This window comes from Peromyscus leucopus, chromosome 15, assembly GCF_004664715.2.
Source record: "Peromyscus leucopus breed LL Stock chromosome 15, UCI_PerLeu_2.1, whole genome shotgun sequence".
NCBI classification, from domain to species: domain Eukaryota; kingdom Metazoa; phylum Chordata; class Mammalia; order Rodentia; family Cricetidae; genus Peromyscus; species Peromyscus leucopus.
Window position 1 is genome coordinate 15702369 of NC_051076.1, and position 27449 is coordinate 15729817.

At 50.1% G+C, this 27449-nt stretch overlaps 1 protein-coding gene across 2 annotated transcripts in view; it reads right to left on the reverse strand.

Moving 5' to 3' along the window:
• Positions 1-14063: 14063 nt before the first annotated feature.
• Susd4 (sushi domain containing 4) overlaps positions 14064-27449 on the reverse strand; it is a 129396-nt gene continuing 116010 nt past the window's right edge. Inside the window, exons 6-9 of one of the 2 annotated variants that reach the window (XM_028894571.2) lie at positions 20820-21011; positions 19367-19511; positions 16524-16909; positions 14064-15480 (exon numbers count right to left, since the gene is read on the reverse strand). In XM_028894571.2, the coding sequence (XP_028750404.1) occupies positions 15452-15480; positions 16524-16909; positions 19367-19511; positions 20820-21011 (752 nt within the window). In that variant the 3' untranslated portion in view covers positions 14064-15451. Of the gene's footprint in view, positions 15481-16523; positions 16910-19366; positions 19512-20819; positions 21018-27449 lie in introns of both variants that reach the window. The other variant, XM_028894569.2, reaches the window with a different exon arrangement.

Sequence of the window (27449 nt, forward strand, 5' to 3'; positions counted from 1 at the left end):
GTGTGCAGGGTGAGGGAGAGCTGGAGTGCGCACATCTGTCCACGGTGCCATCACCAGGCTGCTGGTGAGCCTGCGTGGGGTGGGGGAGGGCTCCCTTCCCACTGCTCCACTCTGTGTCCTGTGGTCACCGCCCCTCAGTTTCTCCTTCTCCACCTCCTCCTCACGTCTCCCCTCCCCCAACCCTCTTGCCCTTCCCCGGGCTGAACTTCCAGGACACAGTGAATTGACACTGTTGTCAGTGACTTTTCTGAAAGAGAGCCCCACCGAAGTGGCTTGCTCCCTTTTCTGGGGCCTCTGCTTCCCTCTTTGCCTACAGGAGATATTTCAGGCATTCTGTGGAGACCGAGAAAGAAACAGAACCGGACGGCATCTATCTGCCTTTCCGCCATCTCTCCATGAGGCTTGGGGAGGGTGATCTCAGATCTTCGTGAGGGGGTGGGGTGAGGGGTTTATTTAAGAAAAAAAAAAAGGATGCAAAATGGTAAGTACAAAGTTAATACAAAAGTTAATATTTATACAGAATGTGAAATCATAACAAATTACACATTTCAAAGCACTAACAACACAGTCGTAAGACCCCAGCAAAACCGACAACACAGTTTATGAATTATTATGGATCATTGGCTGCCACTCATCCGTAATACTTTCATCTACAAGCTTTGGCTGCACACTTTTTGATGTCTTCATAAGATGATAATTCTGTGCCTTCATTTACCACAGAGATAATTAAAAGATAACTCCATCTTCCTGGTATGCATGAGGAGCTTATTGGTAACATGAAAATGTGTTTCTTCCAGGTTCCCTGTTTGGTGTTGGTAATGCTGTGGCTGTACCATCTTGTATTTTGGTGTTCAAACCCCTTGGCAGACAGGATCTCCCTTAGAGTGGCTCATAGTCCAGCCCCAAGAAGATGCCTTGGCTTAGTCATATGTGTAAATAATGTGGTGTTCACCTCTGCCTGCTTCTGGTTCTATGGTAAAGGGCAGTGTAGCAATGTGGCTGGGTCATCATGGCCTCTGACTGGGCTGGGCAGGGTCCTGTATGTGGAGTCTTGGTGAGTGAGATCCTGCAGTAGAGTAGTGTTTGACTTCAGCTGTGGTGGTGTACCCTGTCCCAACGGGATTGCTGTGGCCTTTTGACCATGCTCCAAACAGAACACAGTGACACAGAGGGGCCCGTGCTGAGTGGGAGGCCATGGGCTGTGGGCTTTCGAGGTCTCAGAGGCTCCTCTTATCCCTGACTAATGTTTTCCAGAATGCCCCTGAGATATCTGTGGTAGAGAGGCTGCTGCGGTATCTCTTTCAGTTTGAGCTGCTATGATGGGGTGCCATTGCCTGGGTTGCATATAGACAGCAAGCATTTGTTTTTTTCTGGAACCCTCAGATCAGGGCACCAACAGCACCGCTCCTGGTGATGGTTCTTTTCTGGGTTGCAAACATTTGACTTCCTGTTGTGATAGTCTGTTGTCGGACATGAGCGTCAGACAGGGAGAGAACCCTCTGGGCTCCTCTCATTCGTAGACCCCACCCTTATAACCTACCTACCTCCTCCAGGCCCATATCATAGTGAGGATTAAATGTCCCGATGGCTAATCTTCACGGTCAACTTGATGGGATTGAGAATCACCACGGAAACACAGCTTTGAGTCTATCAATGAGGGTGTTTACAGGGAGGTTTCCCTGCGTGTGGAAGACCCACTGTGACTGTGGGTGGTACCACACTGTGGGGTAGGGTCCTATACTGAATCGAAAGGAGGAAATGAGCTGAGGGCCAGCGTTTCTCCCTTTCTGCTACGTGACCATGGCCACAGTGTGACCAGCCGCCTCATGTTTCTGGTACTGTTCCTTCTCTCTCATCATGAGTCACACTAAACCCTTCCCGAAGGGTATTTTGTCATGGTAATAGGAAAAGTAACAAATACATGTGTCAGTATAAGTTCTGAGATGCACACACACACACATACACACACACACACACACACACACACACACACACACACGCGCGCGCGCGCGCGCGCACCCCATCATCTATGGGAAACCCCACAGAACCATTACAACTGAACTCTCTGAGAAGTCTTTAGTACAGGAGCTGACAGCTGGCCTCATGGCCCCTCCTGTAATCTAACCCAGGACTCTTCTCTCAACCTGCACTTACAGAAACCATCACCCAGAGACTCGGAGAAAAAGGAGGGTGGTGGGGAGGGTCCAAGACCCACAGAAGGGACCTCACAGCAGGAGACCTCAGGCTGGCTTCTTCACCAGGAAGTCAGCTCTGTCTGAGGGTTGTCCTTTCCAGAAACGCTATATTCAGTGAGGGTTAGACACAGCTGTGCACATCCCTGACACAGGCTTGGTGACGGGCGACAAGATTGCTGTGTCCACACTGAGAGCTTGAGAACATCTGGGTGAGTGAGAAGACTGAGTAGTAAGGTCAGAAGCACCATTCAGGGTTTAGAGGGTCAGAGAATGCTTTTCAAATCATGTCCAGAAAACCAAATTGCTCCAGACACAGGGCACTTAGACAGCCTCGGGGTGTCCTGGAAACTCCAGGTAAAACATGTTGATGGCTGAACTGGCCTTGCTACGAGGAAGCTGTGCAGGTGCACGAGACAAACTTGTATGAACCTTGTTGCTTTGGAGGCAAAAGACTTCAAAATATTTCTATGTGGGTAAGTCTATGTGCATTTATTAACTCATTGAGCAGACAGGAGAAATGGCCAGTGTCGCAGACAGACCAGGCACTGTATGTCATGGTGATGCCAACTGCTCAGCGTCTTGCTGAAAATATTATTTAACTTGACCTTCCTTAAGAACGATGACAACGGGCACTTTCTAACATGCTGATGTGATCCACACGGCGTCAGGCGCCTGGTATCTGCTCATCTTATTTAACCTGCACAACAAACCTGCCACACAGGAAGTAGTGTTCTCTCCATTTTGTATATGAATACATGGAAGTTCAGAGAGGCTGAGCAACAAATAAAAGCCCACACAAGCTACTGATGGTGGAGCCAGGTGGTAAATCTGAGTTTGGTCATCCCCACTCCCCCCCCCCCCCCAGAAAAAGCCTATTCCTTTTCACCTGACTACAGTTGACTGTCAGAGAGCATTCTGGGGCAAGAACAGCTCATATCACCCTGCAGAGTCTGCTCTGAATCCTGACCTCACACCACAGGAGATGGGAGGAGGACTGGAGCCACTGGGGTGTGGATGAAAGCCTAGGAATCTAGGAGTAAGAGCCAACCTTTCAATCACCCAAAGCTTGCGGTACCACGGACTCAGATGAGAACCACGGGCCTCCTGCCCAACCACTGGCACCCTGTTACTAACCTCTGGCTGAATTTGGTTGGCAATTGCCATGCCGCTGTGCCTGTAACTTTGTCACATGAATGAACTACAAAGGTTTCTACAACACAGGGTAGTGCTTGCAGATACAGCATCACTTCCATGGCTTGTCAGTACCTTGAAGTTGTGGTGTTTAGCCTCACAGAAAACGCTGTCATTTACTAATATCACTCAAAACAAGCACAATCACGCTATGTATTAATTTTTGAAATCATTGTCATGATAGGGTTTCAACAGAGCTCAGTGACTTTGTTTTGCCATATGCATTTAAGAATACCATTCCGACAAAGACTTGTCAACTTTACCATGTAGCTAGAGTTTTTCTCTCCGGGTCCCACCAAGCCCCAGCAGTCCCAGAGCCCACTTATAAAATAAACACACAGACGCTTATATTATTTAAACTGCTTGGTATTAGCTCAGGCCTACCATTGTCTAGCTCTTACTCTTATACTCAGCCCATTTCTGTTAATCTATATGTCGCCACGTGTTCCATGGCTTTACCTGCTGCCTCTACATGATGCTCCCTGGATGGCAGGCTGGAGTCTCCTCCTCTCCGCCTTCCTGTTCTCTCAATTCTCCTCTCTGCTAGTCCTGCCTATACTTCCTGCCTGGCTACTGGCCAATTGGTGTTTTATTTATCAATCAATCATCCACAGCATCACCAGGCTGTCAAAGGCCTCCAAATACAAATGGTTCAGATACCTGACTCAGGACATGGGTTACAGAATCAGGTCCAGTTGAAATAATTTCCGGTATAGGAAGTGAAGTACATATCAAAACACACGGGAATGCATCTCCTTAACCAGAGATTTTCACACTTGGCAATACTAGCATGTGGGTTGGCTGCATCTTTGTTGGCATGTAATAGTCACTGTCCTTGGCACTGAAGGATGTGCAGCCGTGTTCTTGGTGCCTACCCTCAAGATACCCCATTCTTAGCACTTTGTTGCACATCCATGAGCCCTGGGAGAGGGCACAAGAAGGTTCAAGTAGAGAAGTGTTTTGCTGAATACACAGCATGGCACTAGAGGATTTCTTTTAGAAGTTAACTGTAGTAAAGTGTCAATGTTTGAACACGCAATAAGGGCAGAATTCTATCCCATTTCACTTAGGGGACCAGGTTTCAGCAGGTTCAAGATCAAGAGGGACTGGTCTGAGATGGAAGCCATGGAAGTCCCTCCCCACAGTGTTAATAGTCTTCATGACAGTAATTCTGACAGGGAGTCCTGGGCTCCCAGCCTTGCTGAATCCACATTAGGATGGGGCTCTAAAGACCCAAAGAAACCACTTGACCTGGAAGGTGGAGGATCAGGGTCCTAAACCCGGGATGGGCAGGAGCTATGGAGATGACTAGCCTAGCCTAAGAGGACCTTTGATTTCCCTACAAGTCAGAAGAGCAAGGGCCTCAGGGACACACTACTGGCCTGAAAGCTGCGGCAGGTCACCAGGGGATCAGAAGAAAGGGGGTTATTTCTTGATTCTTTAAATACGAAGAGCATAATGACATATTAGTCAAGACCGGATGGCATAGCCCACAGTGTTTCCAAAAAGATTATGATGGAGCTGAAGAGTTCCTATCATCTAGTGACGTGGTGGCTGTTACAGTTCCTTGTACCATGCACCCTCCATGTTGATGGTGATGCTGTTGTCAACAAAGCTGCTGAACAGCCTATTGTGTATGACATATAGTTCTGTGTGTCATACACTAGACCTGATGATGCTAATGACCAGCTGTATTTATGTATTGCTGTACTATGGTTTTATTGTTATTTTGGAGCATAGTCCTTCTACTTAGAAAGAGTTTAGTGTGAAACAGTCTGTCATATTTTGACCAGCAGCTTTGCACATCTGCTGCCTACCCTCCACCACAACCTTGTGGTTTTTTTTTTTTTTTTTTGGTTTTTTGGAGACAGGGTTTCTCTGTGTAGCTTTGCGCCTTTCCTGGAGCTCACTTGGTAGCCCAGGCTGGCCTCGAACTCACAAAGATCCGCCTGCCTCTGCCTCCCAAGTGCTGGGATTAAAGGCGTGCGCCACCACGCCCGGCGCCACCACGCCCGGCTCCAACCTTGTGTTTTGAGGTGAGGTCTCTTGTAGCTCAGGCTGGCCTCGAACTTACTATGTGGCTGAGGATCAGCTTGAACTTCTGGTCCTCCTGCCACCACCTGACTCCACCTCCCCAGTCTTGGGATTACAGGTGTGTACTGCCATGCCTTCTTTTTTCTTCATGTCATGCTACACATAGAACCCAGGGCTCCGTGCATGGCAGCTCAATTAAGTGAGCTGCAGACCCAGCCCAGCTATGTCTCTCGATGGAATCATGTCTACTTTGACCTAGATCTACGTGTGTGTAAGGGCACTCTGGTGTTGGCACAAGGACAAGATTGCCTAACGTATTTTTAGGCCACTTTATCTTTAAGGGATGCAAGGCTATAACAGAGCTGGGAGCAGCTCCGGTTTCTGAGTGTTGGCATGACACCAGGAATGATCCTAAGTAGTCTGTATCATTATGTTTAATCCTTTCAGCAAACTCGGGGAGGTGCCATTAGTGTCCTTGCTTCACAGGACAAAGATAAGAGGCTTAGATGTCAGTTATCACGCCTGGCTGTGCTTGTATGAGCGGCAGTGCTGACAGGGGCTGAAACCCAGGGATGAGTCAAACCCACGAGTTTAACTGAAGGGCAGCCCTGCCCAAGTGCCCATCCCAGTGCCCCAGTCCCCAACGGCAACAGCACTAAATCACCTTTGGGAGCCCATAAGGAACTGACATGCTCATCTGAGACGGTGTTTGAAGGAAGTGAAGGAGGTGGACGTGTGACCTATGGACTTGACAATTCAGTGCTGGTGCTTGATGTAACCCAGAACAGTGGTTAACCCATGGTCATGAGCCCCAAGATGCAGCAGTGGCTGATGAAAAGCACCTTAGGAGAATACAAGACAAGTGAAAGAAGTGGAAAAGGATGCAGAGCAAGCCAAAGTGGGCAGCTTCGTTCTTCCTGATGCCTTTGCTTTGCTGATGCTTGAGAATGGAGCTGTAGGGGAGCCTGCAGATGGCTGGTAATTGAGAGTAGAGTTGTAGGGGAGCCTGCAGATGTTTGGTGCTTGAGAGTAGAACTATAGGGGAACCTTCAGATGGCTGAGGATGGAGCTGTAGAAGACCCTCTGGATGGCTGATGCTTGAGGGTGGAGCTGTAGACTATTTGGATGGCTTTCCACAGATCATCTGTCCACCTTTCCCATGACATCCATCCACAAGTGCAGATATGATACTTGAGTTGATTGCTATCAGGTCAGGTTGTCTTTCTATGGGTTGAAAACTATGCCTCAAAGGGCCTCCTGAGCTACCATGGGCTCAGAGGAAGTGTTGGTGCAAACTGGAGATAACTCACCAAGCCGAGTATGTCCTTGTGAATATTCAGGGAGCAAAACAAGTGCCATCCAGCAAGAGGGTGCTAGCAATGTCTCAGAAATTGGGAAGGGAAGCCATGCTATAGACTTGTCTAATGAAGATGTCATAATTAAGATGATAGCCAACAGTCTTAAATATGAACCAGCACCAAATGTGTTCTAATCACATTATATGAATCAGCGAATTGAGCTCCTCCCTGTGGCTATATGAAATAGGTCCTATTACTTTCCATATTTCACAGTTGAGGACACATTGAGCTATAGCCTCACGACAGTGTAATGGCTAGCACATAGCCATGATGGAGAGTCTCAATCAGTTCCGAAATTCTACTAGTAAGCATGAGAAAGAGAGGTTAATGTAGCCCAACGTTCGTGGTACAAATTCATGAACAAGCTGTTTGTCTGTGGCCTTGTGGGCCCCTGCTCAGACCCGAGCTACCCTCAGCCAGTTGTGGTGAAGCACACTGGTTGGATTTGCTGAAGGAGACAGAGGCAGGAGGATTCCGAATTTGAGGGCGGCCTAGGAGGCTTGCTAAGGAGAAGCTTCAGCCAGGGCCCAGGCACAAACGGCAGTGGGACCATGGAGGCAGTGGCTGCTGCTCCGAGTTGCTGGCTTCTTCTCATCGTGTTGGTGACTGCGGTGATGCTGCTACCTGGGACAAAGGATTTGCTACTGCTTGTTCAGAGAAGAATTGCCAGGACCATCATGTTACAAGAAAATACCGGCAAAAGTCAGTTTGGAAAAGTTTGGCAAGACAAATGGTGGGGAGAAATTGCTGTGAAGATTTTCTCTTCTAGGGAAGAACGTTCATGGTTCTGAGAGACAGACAGACATCAGACTGTGATTGCTCCAAACCACAGAGGAGGCAAAAAAAAAAAAAAAAAAAAAAAAAAAAAAAAGTCCGCAGGGAACCATGACCACGCCTAACAGTGACTTTCAAAAAGATGACAGGACTCCACAATGATGATCCTACATGGACTATAGTAAAGCCATTAAGCTGATTAACACCAAGGAACTATCGACTTCAGACTACAAACTGGTCAGGACAATTTCGAGATGACTAGCTGATCCAGCCTGACAGACTACTCGAACAAGGACTTGTGACAAGCCCTGAACTTTCCTATTAAACACAGACTGGACAAATGATACAGGACTTGACAATTAACCCAACATTTTTCTTTTCAAGATTCCCTAAAGATATCTTCACCCCTAGAAAGCAAAAAGAAAAAGAGAATATAGATATGAGATAGATCATCGAATCTATTCTGAGAAAAAAAGATAAAGAAATAATAGGATAAATAGGTAGATCACTGAATCTACACTGTAAAGAAAAAGGGGGAAGATATAAAAATGACAAAAGGTAGATTACTGAATCTATTATGAAAAGAAAAAATACTTTTAAAAAAGGAATTACTTATTTTAAATAGGATAAGTAATGAAATTTTTTGAGTTTATCAAATGTTACTGGACTGGACATTGTTATATATTAATGGAGTTTTTTGCCTGAATCTGTCAAATGTTAATGGACTAGACATCATTAATGTAATCTTGACTGTGTATATTGTGTATACTTATTGGATATAATTTTTCTTATATTAGTTATAAGCTTTTTAAAAATTTTAGACAAAATAAGGGGAAATGTGGTGATATTGTGTTCCCCAAAATATTGTACACCCTAATGAACTTATCTGGGGTCAGAGACAGAACAGCCACTAGATACAAAGGCTAGAAAATGGTGGCACTCACACCTTTAATCCTAGCATTCCAGAGACAGAAATCCATCTGGGTTCAACATTCATTCAGAGACAGAAATTCATCTGAGTTCAAGGCCACATTGGAAACGGCCAGGCATGGTGACACATGCCTTTAATCCCAGAAAGGGAGCCTCTAATCCCAGGGAGTGGTGGTAGAAAGCAGAAAGGTATATAAGGCATGAGGACCAGAAACTAGAAGCATTTAGCTGGTTAAGCTTCAGGCATCCAAGCAGCAGTTCAGCTGAGAGCCATTGGAATGAGGACACAGAAGCATCCAGTCTGAGGAAACAAGACCAGCTGAGAAGTTGGCCAGGTGAAGTTAGCTGTGGCTTGTTCTGTCTCTCTGATCTTCCAGAATTCATCCCAATACCTGGTCCGGGTTTGATCCTATTAATAAGAACTTTTTAAGATTCATGCTACATCAGAGTCTCAGTCAGTTCTGAGATTCTACTAGTAAGCATGAGAAAGAGGGGTTAATGCAGCCATGGGTTAATGCACACATGCAATCCTAGCATAAGAAGCAAAGGAAGTATTATGAGTTCAAGGGTCAGCCTGGGTCGTGCAGTGAGGCCCTGTTTCTAAAAGTTAAAAAGGAAAATGACTAATGTGCACCCCCAAAAGATGATGATCACTGTGCATCAAGTAGCTAAGCTGCCTCCTTCTCTGGGGAGCTTCCCCCTGGGGGTGGTGGCCTCGCTAATGTTCTCACAAGAGAACGGTCCCTGCTTCTTATTGTGCATGTCGGCCTCTCTCCTGGGCTCATCACACCCATTATGAACCTCCAGGACTTAACGCAGTAACAAGGCATGCTTTGGCGTTGCATAAATGTTGACAAGAGGCTTGGGAGGGATCTAGGGAAGCCTAAAGTGTGAAGGGAAGAGAGGACCCGAGGCTACGGAGAGGAGGGCTAACAAAGTGACTGGGATAAGCGTGAAGGAAACTCAACCAAAGACCAAATGAGAGGGGAAGATAAGGAACAAGTGTCTCCCACCAAGTCTAGGGTACTGAAGGACCTTGTGGAGTCTCCTTTCCTGGAATCCTTGGACATCCTGGGAGGAGTCATGGTAAGACATTCCTAGCCTCTCATGATTTTCCCAGAGCCAATAAGTCTATAAGAATGGACTCTGAAGTCTAAAAATTGGGCTGCACTTCTCTGCCTTTGTGAGACATGGAGGAAACTTACATGTACATGACCAATGAAAGAAGCCAGGCTGGAAAGCTTAAGTGCTGATCTCAACTGCATGACCTTTTGGAAAATGCAAAACTAAAGACATAAGAAAGATAAGTTGTTGTGGGATACTTGTACACTGTATGAAGATGTATTGCTGTGATTGGTGTAATAAAAAGCTGAATGGTCAATAGCTAGGCAGGAGGTATAGGCAGGGCATCAGGGCAGAGAGAACTCTGAGAAGAAGGCAGAGTTGACAGCCAGATGAGGAGGAAGCAGCATGAACAGCACAGAGAGATGAGGTGACAAGCCACGTGACAGAACATGGATGAAAATAAATGGGTTAATTTAAGTTATAAGAGCTGGTGGGACAAGCCTAAGCTAAGGCCGAGCTTTCATAATTGGTAAGAAGTCTCTGTGTCTTTATTTGGGAGCTGGCTGCCCAAAGAAAAATCCAGCTACCATAAGTGGTTGCTGGTGGGGGTGGGGTGGGAGAGGTGTCCACAGGCTGAGCATAGAGGAGTCTTGGGGCAGTGAAATCACTGTGTTATGATCCCAGTGGACACATGCCATTACACATGCATGTAATAAATCTGTGGGAGGCAGAACACAAGGAGCCAATGGCAATGTAAGCTACAGAGCTTGGTCAGCACGTACCAAATACGACTGCATCCCACTGACTGAAGGGCAGTAACGGAATCCAGGGACACGGGGTTGTACTGTTTGAGCAACTTAAAAAAATAAGTCTAAAACTGTTCTTAAAAAAAGTCTATTAAAAAGTTGGGGGAGGGTACAGGCCTGTAATCCCAGTTTCTCTAGAGGTTGAGGCTGGAGGATTCCAAGTTCAAAGCCTGTCTGGAATACAGAGTGTGTTCAAGGTCAGCCTAGGGCTGCTAGAGATTCAGCTTAGTGGTAGAGTTCTCGTTTAAAACGTATGAGGCTTTGGATGGGTTCAGTTGCCTGCACCACACACACACACACACACACACACACACACACACACACACACACACACGATGCAGGGGTAGAGATCTTGGACACCTACAGCATGAACAGAAGTCTGCATCAGGAGTCACAGGAATGAACTGCCTCATGCAAAAGTGTGGCTTTCTTACCCCAAGACAGGCAAGAAAAACAGGCTTCGAAAGAGATGAACACACTCCCTGGGACCAGAAATGCCACACAATTATAAAGACTACATGGGCTTCATCAGGCCCACGGATTTCTTTGGGACTTTAGTTGTTCCAAGTCCTTACACTAGAATGGACTCCACAGCAACACTGTTAACATCTGTACCTCTGGCCAAGGTCAACTGTAATGGGGGACTACGGAAGTGCCATGGGAGGCCAGAACTTCACAGGGCTGTTCGCCCTTGACTCCCACCCTTGCTCAAAATGAAGGCACCCGTTGTTAGGGTGTAAACCCTTTTTGAGGGAAGTAGGACACTTGAATGGACTGCTTCTGAGCTGCATGTGCTCTGTAGAGGAGCTAAACCGAGTGTCACTCTGAAGTTGGTGGGGGGGTGGGGATGGGCTTGAGAGCTAACAGGAGTGGGCAGTTGCTGAAAGAGACTGGAGACCAGACAGAGCTGGGCAACCCTTGATTCTTGATTAAAAACAAAACAAAACAACAAAAACCACCAAGAAGATTGCCACTCTGTTGGAGCCAAAAGAGGTCGTTAAGACATGTTTAATTCTCACTGAATAGCCGGGGAACTTGGGGCTTAGAGGGGTCCTCCCTACCCCCGATTCTGAGACCCATGCTCTACAAAATTGAATTTGCCTTCAAAGTAGCTCTCAGCCCAACTTATTTTGCTCTATCACACCGTGGTAATGTCCTGATTTCAAACTTTTCAACGGCTTCCCTCTCCTCCAAGACAATCTACTAACCACAGAGCATAGACCCAAGCCTTCATGGAGTGGCCCTCACCAAAAGCAGATGTCTTCAACTTCTAGATTGTAACTAATTATTTCCCAGTTCTATGGCCCACTGAACTAGGAAGCACAGCTGGCCTGCACAGAGTAGGTCTATAAATATTTCTCCCAGCCTCCAGGCAGATGTCAGCCTGTTCCTTTGGGGTCCGTGGCATGGCCCTTCCCATACTCCACCTGCTAGATTTCTTTCTCCATTAACCTCAGAGGACCATGGGCCAGGCCTCCTGGGGCTACCTGACTCTCAGAAACCATGCACGAAGCTCTCAGTATGTTCCTGGCTCGTTTTCAGGTAGCCAGTCACTTTGGTCACTCAGAATGATAAATGGCAGGCACCCAGACACTGGTTTCTTACCTAGTGTGGTGTGGTACACTGCCCAATGCGGCAGTTAACCACATGCACAGTGACACACACACACTCTACATTAAGTTTTATGACTTCAGGGCCATCACTCTCTGGGGCCCTGTTTTGCTTGCTAGACCAGGTCTCTTACCTGCAGACTTTCCCCTTGGGAATGTATTAACTTTTATGCTTTAAATTCAAAACAGACAATACAATGAAGGGAGCAGGTTCGTGGTAATCCACAGGGCTGCCCGTGGAGATGAGTGAGTCATCAGAGTCTCTGTGGGGGGCAGAGGGCTTCTGAGGTTCTCCAGCCCTCCGTGAGCTGGGCTGGGCTGGGCTAGAAACAAGCACAAAGGCCCGATGGCCCGTGGACTGAAACTTGCATTTACACAAAAGCTTAGTATTCTGGAGCTGGGGATGGGCTCCCGGGAGCACAATTCCAGGAACAGATGTGGCTTATCTCAGGCTCTCTGCTTTGGATAGCCCCTAATAAGCCTCATCGGCAAACACATCAGAGAGCCAAGGGGCCAAGGCTGGTCCAAAGTATGTGGGAGTCAATCTACAGGACAGCCACTCCCCAGCTCACCCGGGACCTGCAGCTGCCGGGTCTCAAAGGCCCTCTGTGTCTGAGTGCTTGACCTACATCAGCTGCTGTCCACGGCCCGGCAATGCAGGCAGGTGGATACTATTCTAAATTTCTGCATGAAGAAACAAAGGCCCAGTGAGGCTAGTAATTGATCGAAGCTCACGGCCAGGTGGTAGCGGAGGAGACAGGCTGTGAAGCCCACTCTCTCCCATGATGCCCTGGAGGTAACAGCTAGAGCCCGAGGCTGTCTGAGTGAGAGGGGGTTGGAACGCCCATTGTGCAGAGGGAGGATGGAATCTGAGAAGACACTGAGCCTCATGGGCTGTGGACCAGGAGTCTTTGCATTCGATAATCTTGGACTTGCTGGTGGCCAGGGACCATTTCTGTAGTAACAGAAGGCAGCCTTCTCCGTGTGCCAGCTGCGAAGCCGGGTGTAATTAGGTGGGAAAGGGCCTGAAGCATCCACACAGGCAAATCACAACCTCGCAATTAAGAAAAGCTACAAGGCAATGAAGGGTGAAGACGCCCACGACTTGTGCTGTGCTCATGATGGGGACCAGCCAGTCAGAACTGGCCTGCTGTGCAGCAACTTAGATGAAGCCCTGAGCTGGGCACTGCCCAAGCTGGAGGAGAGTACCTGTGTCAGCCTGGCTCCCTCTCCCACAGCCAGGCTTGTTTCCATACTGAGGAGGTCTGTGGAGGGGGGGGGCTGTTCCCTCACACCACAGGGACTTGGGGATATTTTAAAAGAACGATGTTGGGAGCACACCAGGCTGGACTCTCACAGCGGTTCTTTCTCTCAGAGGCCACTACAGTGGGAAAATAGACTACAGATAATGTCTGTGGGGGAAACAATGGATGGGAACACAGAACTGAGGGATGGCAGGCAGGGTCCGAGTGACTTGTCTGGGCACTGTGTGATACAGCAGTTGAGTAGCGGTGACCTTCCCACCAGGCTGTCTGAGAACAATGCTGACGAACTCCATGATGTCTGCCGCTGTCTTCCTGGGGCCTGGGGGCAACTCTGTTCTTGGTCCCCAGGTCAGATGGCTGTCCTGCTGCTGGAGCATGTACTGGGAAGAGGCAGGGATGGTCTCAGACAGCTCTGGGTGTCTCTTCCGGTGGGCATGAGGAGCCAAGGTCTGGCTCCCTGGGAGAGGGTGCCCATGGCAGGCCCAGTTCCCCAGGGCATACACTGCCAAAGCAGTGGCACTTGAGCACACACCTCAACTCCTTTGAATAAGTGGAATTGATGGTATGGGACCGGGCCGCACCAGAGACAGACTGTCACTCAAGCAATCTGGGATTACACACAGTTGTAACCCTGGGCTCAGCACCATCACCACCCGGGGCACCGGGCACCGGTGGCTGTGCATCAGGCAGGGCAAAGCTCACCCTTTTCATGCGGCGGCGGCTCCTTCTGCTGTGTGTTCTTAATCCTGTGTTTTATTCCCACCACCTGTGGTCGCTGTCACGCACTTCTCACCCCCCTCACTCCACTCTACTATTAACGTCACGCTTCCAACCGTCATTTTCTTTTTAATTTTTAATCAGTCTGTGTCGAGAGAAAGCAGGACTCGATCCAGCTTCCAGCCCTCACTGCTCTGTGCACAGTGATTTGACGGATGAGAGTTTGTTTATATTTGTCTAGAACCCAGAGGAGGGGTGGAATCGACGCCACGGACCAACATATGTTTGAAGAGACATTTCTGGACTGGGATTCTTGAAAAAATCAATCCGTTTCTTAGGCACAACACCCAGTGGGCGCCATGAGACAATAGGACAATACAGGATGGCGGGCAGGCAGGCAGGGCCAAAGGCCCCCCTGAAAGCAAGAGAGCAGGGTGGCTTGGGGCTGGAGGCCAGGACAAAAGAGGGAGCTGGGGTTGGGGTGATGGGCGCCAAAGATCTGACTTACACTTTCTTTGGATGCAGAATGTGTTTTACAGAAACTTTCCGTTCTGGAAAATAAAAGTATGTTTACGTTTTAGGGTCAGGGACAATGTGATAACAATGACCCACATCGGAAGGCATGAGCAGATGAATGTGAGTGTAGTCCTTCTGAAATACCCAAACCAAACATTACCAAGTTCCTTGGCCCACCACAAGATGCATCTGAGTGTGTTCTCACCATGTGTAAGGTCACAGGTTTATCCCACACCGCGGATTCACTGCCAGATCACAAATATAAACACCGATCATCGCTCGTCACCAGAGGGCAGCCCAGAGCACGGGGAGAGGGGGGGCCTCTGCATGAGGAAATTTCCAGAAAGCAGAGTCGGCTGGCTTCTTTTTCCTTTCCTTTCTCATTCCAACTGCCACATCCGGCTTTGACAGTTGTCCAGGTGCCGAAGATGGTCTGAGTATTACATGAGAATCTTTCCTTGGGAGCCTGTCCCTTACTAATAAGGGCAAAGAGAAGGATCTGCTCCTGGGCTGGCCAATTAACATGGGCTGTCTACAGAGGCAGACCTGTCCAGATCTAGTGTCCCCAGACAGTTCAAAGCAGATTTTAGAAGCGGATTTACACAAGTGACATGCTTTCAGAGGGGCCGGGGGTGCTGTTAACATAAGCCAACGGGATGTGTGATTTGTCGGGGTGTGTGTGGCACTGTCTCCCACTCTGTAGCCAGAGACACTCCACACTGTCATGGAGGTGACACAGAGAGTCCCCTCTGCCCTTTGTTCCCTGCAGGTCACGGCAAACCTGTGAGTCTCACTGAAAAGCTTTATCACTGCTGGCACTCAGACCCGCAGTCCTGTTGGAGGTGTGTGGTGCGCCCCTCACTGTCCCCATGTAGATAGATTAGAAAATGCCCCCTTCTCCCCCAAGCTCTGTCCTCCTGCGGCCTCACTCCAAGGTTCAAGGCTCTTTTCCCCAAAGGGGACAGTGGAAATCACCAGGACGTCACCCGGCTAGGGATCTTCTTCCATTAGAGGGATCTCTGGAAAGGAAGAGATGGTTATTTGCTTAGTACAACCGAAAGCTACATGATCTGGAATTACGAGCCTCATTAAAACTGCTCCCATCCCAGAAATCAGTGAAGAAAGGAAAAACATTCGGTTCCATGCATCCATTAAAGGTCAAATAAAGCAGTATCCCCTCTTCCCGCCCCGTACACCATCTATTTGCTAGAGAACAGTTTGTGATTTTACATCCAGCTCATAAAAAGGATAATATTAGACTTTCACCGCAGGCTCTCGCCGTCACTCGAGCCAAAATGTTACGATCTCAAGTGCAGAGAGGCAGGGTGAGCACAGGAAGAGCACTCTGGGCCAGCAGGCCGGCTACTGCCCTGCTTCCCCTGTGTCCTGTGGCCACACTCTGGAATCAATGCGATTTTGCAGAGCTGGGCTGGGCTTCCTTCCCCTGGGAAGTGGAGACCCGATTACTTCAATCCATTTCCCCATTTCCAGGGGCTCTGAGCCTCCCCACGGCAGGTGCATCTCTCCCTTCACATCTGGTAAAGCGACTTCTATGCACACAGTGTTTCTCTGGGGTCAGGTGGGGATGGGGTGCCCCGTGGGTGAGGCTGGCCACACTCCTCACTGCACCGGCCTTCCAAAGTGGGAAGGTAGGGCCCAGTGTGCAGGGGAGCGTAGAAGAACCAGCCTCCTTTACGCCCGTTTTGAAAGATGGGCTGGGGCCCGGTGCACACGTCTAGATTGTTCCTCTGCCTGTGTGTCCTGCTTGTCCTATTCAATTAAAGGACAAGAAGACAAAACCCCTGCATAATAGGAGGCATCAAAATTGACGTGCTGTCTGCTCTCCAGCCTCTCAACTCCATGGCGTGGTACCCTTCGGGTCCTCATGCAGTTTCTACTCCTGGGATCATTACTCACAAAATACCGATCATTCTTTGCCACCCCTGGCCTGTCGATAGACCCACAAGCAGAGAGAGTGAGACGGAATGGCAGCTGGGTAGGAAGCAGGCGCATGGCCTTGACCCTGTGCCGGGGAGCTAGCCACAGCTTTGGAAATGCTTACCATCCGCGATGTCGATGCCCGGGCTGGTGGACGGCACCTCCCCTGCTGTGCTTGAAATCGTGTCAGGGGTGTCTGGGGCAGGGTGGCTGCCCCCTTGGCACATGGGGGCTGAGTACAGACTCTGGAGCAGCTCAGAAGAGCCCGAGGTGCTGTCACAGGTTTCCGACTCCCCAGGGCCTGTGTCCGTGTCCCCGGAGCCGGGGTAGGCGGGAGGGCTCTGGTCATCCGCAGGTAAAGGGCAGCCCTGGCCCACGGAGGCCAGGTACCCGGGGCCTAAGGCACTCGAGCCTCCTCCGTTCACAGCCTCATCATAGGTTGGGAGCATGACGGGCACTCCGTCCACGACCACGAAGTCAGGGTCACTGCTGGAACTCCTGGGAGGACCCCTGTGCAGAGGAAACAGTGAGAATACACACATCAGGGTCTGTCTACACCACTCCAGTGTGGAGACACAGCCTCTTTTCTCAGTGGCTCCCGGCAGATGTGCGGCGATGCACCATGGCCTGGTTTGGGGGCAGGCTTCCCTCCATTAGGATGGCACCCTCCATCCTAAGGGCGGGTGGACACTAAGTGCCCAGATGGTACAACCCGTCCATGCTTCTTAGGCTTCTTCTTTGTAAAAACAAAACAGAGCAAAACAAACAAAAAGACCATACCACTCAACTTGAAAGAGACAGACAAAACACAACAGAAAATTACAAAGGCAGGCTGTTAGTCACGCCTCTGACTGTCATCCCAGTCACCCAGGTTCACGGCCCCCTCAGACCCGATGCCTCACTGTGGTGCAGACAGAACCTGCACAGTTGCTGTGAGGGTTTCAGGTGGCAGGGGAGCCAGGCTGCCCTCCCTGCTTCCTCATGGAGCACATGGGCAGCTCCTGGTCTGGCCCATGTGCCGATGCCACTGTGACCAGACGGTGGTGCTGGACCTGACCCTAGCAGAAGTGTGTCACCGCCATCTGCACCCATATGACCGCCAGGCTATGGGTATTTGACACACTCCGCAAAAGCTTAGGGGTTACAGCAGCTGCCTTCCTGCTCCAGTCCTTAAAGGCTGCCCAGAGAAGACAAGAGACCACCTGGCCTGCACTCTCTAGAAGGTAGAAGGAGGGAAGAAAGGAAGGAGGGAGGGGAGGAAGAAAGGAAGGAAGGAAAGGAAGGGAGGAAGGGAGGGAGGGAAGGAAGGAAGGAAGAAAGGAAGAAAGAAAGGAAGAAAGGAAGTGTGCTATCAACCTGGCGCTGCTAGTGCACCCAGAACAAGCTGTGCACACTCCTCTCTGGCTGTTCCATGCACACTCCTCTCTGGCCGGTCCACGCACACTCCTCTCTGGCCGTTCCATAGTCTCCCTAGCCTTTTCGGCTCACTCAGGGCTTCCTCCCTGCTCCTTGCTTTCATGTTGTCAGGCCAGGGCAAGCAGCTACTTCTGCTCATTTCTCACCCTAACGGTCCATGCTCGGGCCACATTCCCCTCTGCACAGCTCCACCCATGCCATGTGACTTTCATATACGTTGATATTAAACACCTGGGACCTGGGGAACACAGTCGCCTGTCCTTGGCATGCCCTGACGTACCTTGCGTTCCATTTGGACAGATGCCAACAACTTTCCCTAAACAACCAGAGGACAGTGTAAGAGCATCAAATGAGTCTTGAGAAGATTCCAAAAACTCCTAGTAGTCCATATCTTAGAAAACTCTTCCAAGCACACACACACACACACACACACACACACACACACACACACACACACCAGCTTTGTGGGCCATCTGAAGGTCTGCTAACACATTATAAATCACAGCAGTGTAGTCTAGCTTTTTCATGTGATCCTTTGGACTTCTTGAGAAACTGTAATTGCTTAGTGATAGAACACGGTCCTTTGATTAATAAATAACAATGCTGAAGACCCAGAGAGCAGATGGAAGGTTTGAGTAGAGGAAAGGAAGGTTCTGGAACCTCAGCAAAGGCTTGGTGATGCCACCAGGGAGGTGCTGACACACCTCTGGGCCTGGGGAGGACCTAAGTGACCCCTACATCCAGCACACGTAGCTGGGGAAAGTGAGGCGCCCGCTGGATGGGACCTGCGGTGTTTCTGCTGAGTGAGATGAAGCTGTCGTGGAGCGTGAGGTCTGGGGAAGCTGACACTCCTCTCCCTCTCCACACTCCTGGGAGGTGAGAGCTACAGGGTTGTGTTGGAGGGAACAGAGTTGATTCTCTAGCCTCCTCCTCATCCGGATTATAGTCCTGTTTTCAGATGGTGGCACACGTGAACCTCAGATTTCTCGTTCTGATGATCAGGTACCACGGTAAGGGCAACTTGGGGATGAGGATGGCTGATTTAGCGGTAAGGAAAGCTGTGGGGTGACAGGGCACAGCTGTAAGGACCGTTCTGGTGTGAGGAGGACACAGGGGTGAAGACACCAACCTGAGCTCTCTGGTGCAGTTAAGGAGGCTGGAGAGCCACCGTCTGAAGCTTTGGATCCCCTCCCAGGCCCTTCCCGATTTCCCACTCACAGGCCTGCTCTGCTTTCTGAAGCTTCCTGACCTATTCGTTGACCTCTGCCATGTCACATCCCTGACCTTGATGCCTCCCCAGGTATATGCAAATCACTCCCTAGGGCCACAGCAGGTGGATCATGACGGGGGGGGGGTGCTCCTGATGGGACATGCCCAGCTTGTATCGCTGGCTTGGTCCTCTCCTCTAATCCTCCACCGTGCCTACTCCAGCCCAGTCTGCCCAGGGAGGCAGGGACGAGGCTGTCTCTCTCCATCATGGTGCTCTCTCCCTGACAGTGTACCCAGACCTTTAAGCATGGCATTCATCTGTGCTCTCTCTGCTATACTGACCTGGCGGGGAAGTGGGCCTTGAACTTGGTCTGGAACATTCTGGCCAAGATGACGAGCAGTAACACCAGCAGCACGCTGGTGGCCGTGAATGCCACGATCTTCCATGTGGTCAGGAGGGTCTCGTGGGTGCTGGGCCACGTTTGCTCTGCCGTGAGAGATAACAAAGCCAGGCATGAGGTACTACATCCCTTTAGTGGGTGATCATCTGGCACATGAGGTACCCATGGTATGCTGCCTGGGACTCAACAGATACACCCTACATCTAGTACAGTACAGCTTGTAAATCACGTTAGGACCCACCCAACACTAAGAACTATCTCTAGCATGGGGGTCCTGCTGGGTTGAAGACATGTTGGCAGGTGATGGCCTTGTAGATACTAATGAGGCTTTAGACATGCACGTTCATGGTGCAGCCCGGGCAGGAGAATCTAGGACAGGCCAAAGCAATAATAGAACTGCTTTTTGGGAAGAGAGTGAGAGGTGTCCTACCCTGAAGAACCCGTTCTGACATGGGTCAAAACGGTGTTCTGGGTACAGGACGGAGTGAAGCAAGGGTGATGAAGGACAAAGGAACATGTCTACTCCTCGGCCATCACTCCACCCTCTGTGGTGTCTGCCAGGTAAGAGAAGCAAGAGAAGACCCTTCCAGGACATATTCTCATCCATTTGCTCCCAGCATACCCCATCCCATCATTCCACTCAGTGGTCATTCTCTTAGACTCAATGCCTCTCCTCTTGCTGACCCACACGAAATCTCTATGCCTCCAGATACCAAGCATCCCATCTGCATCCAGAAGAGCAGCATCCAACCAACACTGCTGCTTGGGGCAGAAGCCATGGCTATGGTCTGGAAAATGCTGGACAGAGTGGGCAGAAGTGGGAAGAGCAGGTGAATGGTGAGTGCTGGTACCGGGTCTCTTCTATGGGGCCACTGCCTGGGGGTGCTGGGACCCGGGGCCAAGGGGGCTTGCTATCACATATCACCAGGAGGCAGGTGGAGCTTGCATACACTCTCCACTTATGTGAGATCAGTTCTTACCCACAATAATATTACTCCTATTTGGATATGTCCCCCTCAATGGAAGAGAGATCCCAGAGCTATGTACATAATTCTGATTACAGCCATGGGCCTGCATTCTTGCCAGTGGGTGGCACCAAGTCTGTGAGAAACCGCAGAAGTTGGCACTCCATGGGTGCCAGGACTATGATTCAGTTCATAAATATTCCTGAGCTTCTGAGAAAGGCCTGGAATCCCTTGGCAGAGTTCAACACAGCCACCCATATCCATAATAGTTGATTTCTACAGCCTGGTTCTAAGGCTCATGGTAAGATGATAAGATGCCATTCAGGACACAGCTGGCCACAGCTGGCCACAGCTGGCCACAGCTGGCCACAGCTTGAAGGCTGCCTCCCGAGGACCAGCCTCCCCCAAGGCTATGGCCCCCCGTCTCACCTGATTTGATGCAGTAGACTTGGTAGGAGGGGAACCACTCTCCGTACTGGCAGGTGATGTACTTGTAATCACTGGTGAGGCTGTAGCCAGGATCACAGTAGAACTCTACCACGGTCCCATGGTTGTAGCGCTCACAAGGCCTCGGGTGGCAGATGAAATCTCCGTGACTTACCATAGGAGGTAGCGGACAAACTTGGGCAGTTGGGGAGAATAAGAGTTTCAGAACCAAAAAAGTTCCCTGGAGGAACCCTTCAGACCCAATACAGGCACGTCCCATTGCAGCCACTTCAGGATGTACTAAACACTTGAAATATCAGACTAAGGTTTGGGACCAGAGACAGCCTATGTCTTCACGGAAGGTCAGTGGAAGCCTGCTAGGATATTCTGAGCACGAATGCTGTCATGTGGTGTTGTAAAGCACATCATAAAAGAGAGCCTCATCTTACGACATGCAGAGTATGCCTATTTAATAGATAGTATTAAGCTACTCTATTTATAATGCGCGCTATTATGTGCCAGACAACCTAGTAAATAAAATTAAGATATTTATGGACAAAATCTTTACCCAACGGCACAATGGTGCCAAGTCTGCTTCTGCTACATCTGGAACTGTTCAAACTGGGGAGCCGTGGCCCCGCCTGACCACCTCATGTCCGGCTGAGGTTTGGCCAGTGATAAGCATGCAGGGGTTCTCCTACTTCTACTTGCAGTCTTAGCCCTGCCCCCCCAACACACACACACACACACACACACACACACACACACACACACACACACACACACCACCAGGGCAATGGGAACAAGCGCTAGACTTCCTCCTGTCAACACTTCATGCGACCTTAAGTGAATCCCACCACCCTCTGTAAGTCCTGGTCTCCTCCTCCATCAAGTGGAAGCTTATTCTGTTCTTGATGATGATGTTTTTTCTGACCCATGTTTCACACTGTGAGGGGAAGAGGGTTGTTTTCAGTCTCCCACTCTGAGATCACACCTGGGCTGCAAAGATGTATCTGGCTACATTTCTACCCTGGACGGACAGTTTTAGCGGAGCTTGCTGTTTATTCCTCTGATGCCACAAAGACCTCTTTGGTCTGCAGAAGGACTCAGAACTAAACAGCATGCCACGTAGACACTCCTCAGGAAACAATCAGACTGCAATCTATCAATGCCTGGCTTTCAGATCACATCTCAGAAACCACTAAAAACAGGCTGGAAAGCAGGACAGACAAACCCCCAAAGTGAGTCAACTTTTGTGGTCCTTCCTAGGAGCAGCCCAATACTCTGGCTAATGTAGAACCCCCTGGCACCATGCACACCACACCTCCAGCTGGCCAAAACTTTTAGAGAGCGTATGGGGGGTACACCCTGTTGGTGTGTGTTCCTCAAGCTGGATAACAAGATGGGACCCCTGATGGAGGTGTCCCAAGGTGTGCCCCTGGTGGTCACCTATCTCTAATCCTGCAATCAATGCTGTAATGGAGATCTTACCGGCTCTTTTGAAGAGACAAGCTAACAGAAGCAGCAAGTGAGTGAGAGGGAGCAGGGGCTTGCTACACACGGAGGTCCAGACCTGAAATCCGGAGGAACTGCTTAGCAGCCAATGGCTCTGAGCAAATCCCTTCTCATCTCAGTGTCCTCATGAAGCCAGGAGCGTCTGAGGGCCGTTCTTAGGGCTGCTGCCAAGGCTGTAGTTCCCAGCCAGTCTGTAATAGTGGGTCAGTGCGGTTGGCTAGGCCCTGAGTACTGAAGGAACTCAATGAGGAGGTTAGAGTCATGGCCAAGGCAACTGGGAAGTTACAAGATTAGCAACAGCAGACCGCTGCCGCTCCTGGCTGGTTGGAAGAAGAGTCTGCTGGGGTCCCAGCAGAAAGCAGAATGGTGGAGAAGCTGGAGCCGAAGGAACTGCCTTCAGGACAGAGAGAGTGAAAGGACACTTGAAGCGGCTTCCAGCAGGGCGTCTAGGAAGTGAGGTGTGGAGCAGGCAGCCCGGCTGGAACAGGGATGGATCTGAGGCCTGGGGCGTGCACAGTGAAATGGTGGCTGATGAGAGAGGATCCTCCAGGCAGGCACTGGAAAAAGTGGAGTCTGAGTTCTGACTTCAACACTGTGGAGCTTTCTGCTGTCTGGGGGTGTCCCCTGGGCTGGCACATGCCCTCCTCTGTACTGCCCACACCATGGCACACTAGTCCCCCACACTGCTCTTTCTGTTTCCACAAAGGGCTCTGTCTAGACTGGCTACCCACAGGGTGCTCAGGAAGTAAGCAAGATGGCCAGGAAGGGTGGCTGGTGACCAGGAAGGACAGAGGAAAGGTACCCACAATGTTCACACCTCGGAGAACTCCGGGGACACAACAGCATGGACTCCTCCTTTACTTAGTCCCTCCTCTGTGTCACTGTTCCCAGTGGCCTCCAGGGCTGACAGGACCAACTGTCTGCTAAGGGTTCCTGATCCCCGCACTGCCAAGGGTGCTACAGACGGGCAGCGACTCTTTCTGTGCCCAAAGGTCTATGAAGTGTCTGCCTATCCGCTGATGAACGGGTAAAGGAAATGTGATCTATCCCATAGAATATCACTAAAGGGGAATGCTACCCCTTTCAAAAACACAGATGAACACCAAGGGTATTGTGCTAAATGAAATATACCAGAGACAAGAAAATTCTGCATGATTGTGAACTCACCAGTATGTGGAATATTAAAAAAAAAAATCGAATTCATAGAAACAGAGTAGAACCGTGGTTATCAGGAGCTAGGAGGCAGGGAATGGGAAAGCCATGGGTCAGAAGGCACAAACTTGTTAGGTAGGATACACAAGACTGAGGATCTTCTGTACAGTCGAGAGGCGGGGTGGGGGTGGGGGTTGCTACAGTTAGAAGTGCTAGGCTGTGTCCTTAAAATCTGCCAAAAGCAGATTTCAACTTTCCCCTCAGATGAAAAGGGAGCTATGGGGAGATGGAGGTGTTCCCGGCTTAGCTTTAGGAATCATCTCACTATGTGGATATGTATCAGTGAACCATGTTATACACCCATATGCATGAAACTGCTGGGGGAAAAAAAAAGCTGCACCATGCACCAAGGTGTTCCTACTCTGTAGGCTTTCTGAACAAGTCCCCAAGGGTCATCCTAGGGTTGGAAAATTACCAGACTGGGTCTCAAGGGCTAGAACACCTCACAAAAGAAGCTCTAACTACATCAACGTGTGTAAGTGGCTATGAGCAGAGTGTCCCCCACCTTGGCCCGAAGAACGAATGACTGCTGAAATCAGTACATGGAACCCAGGCAAACGGACTCACGATGTGCTTAAGAATGGCTTCCACCCACAGTCAGGCAGTCAGTGTGGTGAAGTTGTCCACATCTGTGTTCAAACCCTGGCTCTACTCCTGATGGTGCCCTGTGCTTTGGGGCATCAGGCAGCTAGCATAACTCCTTCCTGAGAAGAATCACTAATGCCAGGGTTGTCAGGATGATCAGAAGCTCTGTAAGATGCAATGCCCGACAGCTTCTGAAGAAATGATGGTAATTAGTGTCACTGGGGTTCAGACTCACTGGGGTTCTGCGGCATTCGTTCTCAGGACGGGCACTGCCCCAGCTCCATGCCTGGCTCCTTACACAGTGAGGAATCCCAAGCAGAGCAGCACCAAACACGGAGAGCCTGGAGCCTCTGGTCACCATGTTTCTTCAGAGACCAGGTAAACACTAATAGCTGCGGAGGCTTTCGTCTTCTCCTAATTGGCACGCGATGGAGATGTGTGCCCCCCCCCCAAAAAAAGTGGAAAAGTTTATCTGCACACCTTGCTGTGTTCTACTGACTGCACTTGGAAATACCATTAGCTTCCCTGTAAAGGAAACCTCCATAGGGAGAGTTTAGGGTGCAGGGTGTTTCTTCTGATTTGAAAGCATCCAAAATATTATTGATTATAAACTTGCTGGGCTAGGGAGATCGCTTAGTTGGTAAAGTGTTTGCTACGAAAGCCTGAACACTTGGATTTGGTGCTCAGAATCCGCTTGTTTTTTAAAGCCAGGTGTGCTGTGCACACTTGTAACCCCAGCTCTGCACACTTGTAATCCCAGCTCTGCACACCCATAATCCCAGCTCTGCATGCTTGTAATCGCAGTTCTGGGACTGGTAGAGATGGGTGGATCACTGGGGCTCACTAGGGGGTCAGCTCAGCCCAATTGTCATGTTGCAGGCCAGTGAGACACCCTAGCTCAAACACAGGGTAGAGAGCATCCATCCTGAAAACGACACCTCAGGTTGGCCTCTGCCCCACCCCCATGCATGAACATACATCAGAACACTCATAAATGTGAAACTGATTTCCAAGTCCTAATATTGAGCTCAAGGGACTTCTGCCCTCAGCCAACACTGCCTCATGATGAGGCTCTCTGAGTTCTGCTGTGCTTCTTCCCCACAGCGTCCCCAGGAGGCAGACAGACTGACAGACACCCTTGCCCACACAGCAGCCTCAGGCACAGGACAAACAGCCTGCTCCCAATGCGGTGTGTCGAGCACCTGGGGGATCCATGCGTTCCTAGACACACCATGAGTTGGTACGCCACAGCTTCACCTCAACCCTCCTTCAGCTCAGCCGGACTCAGATGCCCTCAGCTACCTACTGGCTCTCAGCAAAAGCCGTGGGTGGCGGGAACAAAGGCTCCTTTGCAACTTTAGTTTTTAAAGCATTTCTTTCGACTTTAGAGAAAATCAACAGCAGTTACTGCTTCCGGAGGATTTCGGCCTGTGTATTGGGGTGTGACAGGTAGAATCCAATCGAGGCTCTGCTGAGGCTTACTTGGGAATGGATCTTGATTTCTGTCTTGGCTTCTTATTTGCGGACAGTGGGTTATGTCTCCTTGCAGAACATAAGGGAAATTCCTACCTGCAAAATGGTGGCCGAGTAGCTTTCTATCAGTCTCTCACAGAACTCAACAATCGTGGGCTAGGTGTGGCAGAGGGTAGGAGACCAGAGGCAGAGGCCAGAGACCCACAGTATGCTCTGTGCTGGATGCCAGTGGCTGGAGCTGGGGCTGAAGAGGCAAGCTGAAGGCCTGCTATCAGACCTCTGTTTCCCCAGTGAGGTCCACTTCTCTCCCCATCCTGCCTCATGGGCAGTTCCCGGGCAGTTCTTTTCCCTGTTGCCAAGGTCTGTCCCGCAGTGCATCTCTGGCTCTCTCCCCTCCTTGAATGGAGTATAGCAAAACCACCCACAGCCTTCCTGGGCCCTCTGTGCATTCTGCACGACTACACACATGCTTGTCCACTTAGCATGGGGTGAAGTCCTGATAACCCATCACAAGCAGGGGGAAAACCCATTTACTGCAGCGAACGCTTTCCTATGCATCGCTGGGGGCGATTTGCTAATACGTTGCTGCAGGTTTCATGTAGCATGCCTGTCTGGTTTGGGTGTTAGGACCATGCTGGCTGCACAGAACGGGTTCGGCACTATTCCCTCTGCCTCTTTCCCCTTCTCAATTTCCTGTCTGTCAAGCAAGAGAAACAATACGTACTCAACTAGAGTTTTTGTGAGGACTGCATGGACTAGAGGCTCTGAGCAAGGAGCTCATTAGCAAGGGTTATACCGGTGGCTCGTTATCACAGTTAGGATCGAGGCACCCTCCCCCCCAGTCCCCGCTCCCCCCCCCCAGCCCGGCATCATTAAAAGTGTAGCTGCTGGAAGAGTTTGGGGGCAAGAAGGAACTCTGCCGACGGTGTGGGATTCCTCCACCTCCGCTGCCTCTCTGCTTCACCAGGGATGCCACCAATGACGGGTCCCTTCCCCAAACACTGGCCAAAGCATGTTCCAAAGAAGGGTCAGTTAGAGTGTCTGTCCTCCCCCACCAACCCATGTTGCATGCTCCCGACAAAGGGCACACACATCCCAGGGATGCTTGCCATTGGCTTCATCCTGGCACACACTGGCTCCGTGGTCAGTCCTACATGGAAGTATGAAGACCCTTCCCTGGGGAGACAGCTGCCTCACTCTTAGGAGGCTGACCCAGCTCATAAGCATGAAAGGTTTGAGGAAGCAGGTCAGGGCTTCCCAGCAGTGCTGCTTAGCTGCTGGGAGGTAAACGGTCCGACTCCCTGGGACACGCCCAGCCTTACTGTACCATGCTGCACCTTCTCTTACCAAAATCAACGTTATGGCTTGAATCTCATGTGTCCCCTACAGGTTCGTGTTCTGAATGCTCAATCCCCAGCATGGGGTACTATTTTGAAGTCTGTGGAGCCTCTGGAAGATGGGGTTGGCTGGTGGAATCTGGTCACTAGGGAGACCTCTGGAGGTAATAGCTGTCCCTGGTTCAGGTCTGTGCTCTGGTTTCTGGTCCATCACAATCTGAATAGCCGCTACCTCCTGCTCCCGTCATGCCTTCCCTGACACAATGGACTGAAACTTCTATGAAGCCAGGAGCCAAAATAAACCGACCCTTCCTCCACTAAGGTGCTTTTATCTGGTGCTTTGGTCACAGTGATGCGTCAGAAACTAACACTACACCAAGATCTCCACCACCACCACCACCACCACCACCACCACCACCACCACCACCTCCACCTCCACCTCCACCTCCACCTCCACCTCCACCACCATCACCACCACCTCATCCCTCCTTTGATTTCTCGCCACGGATGA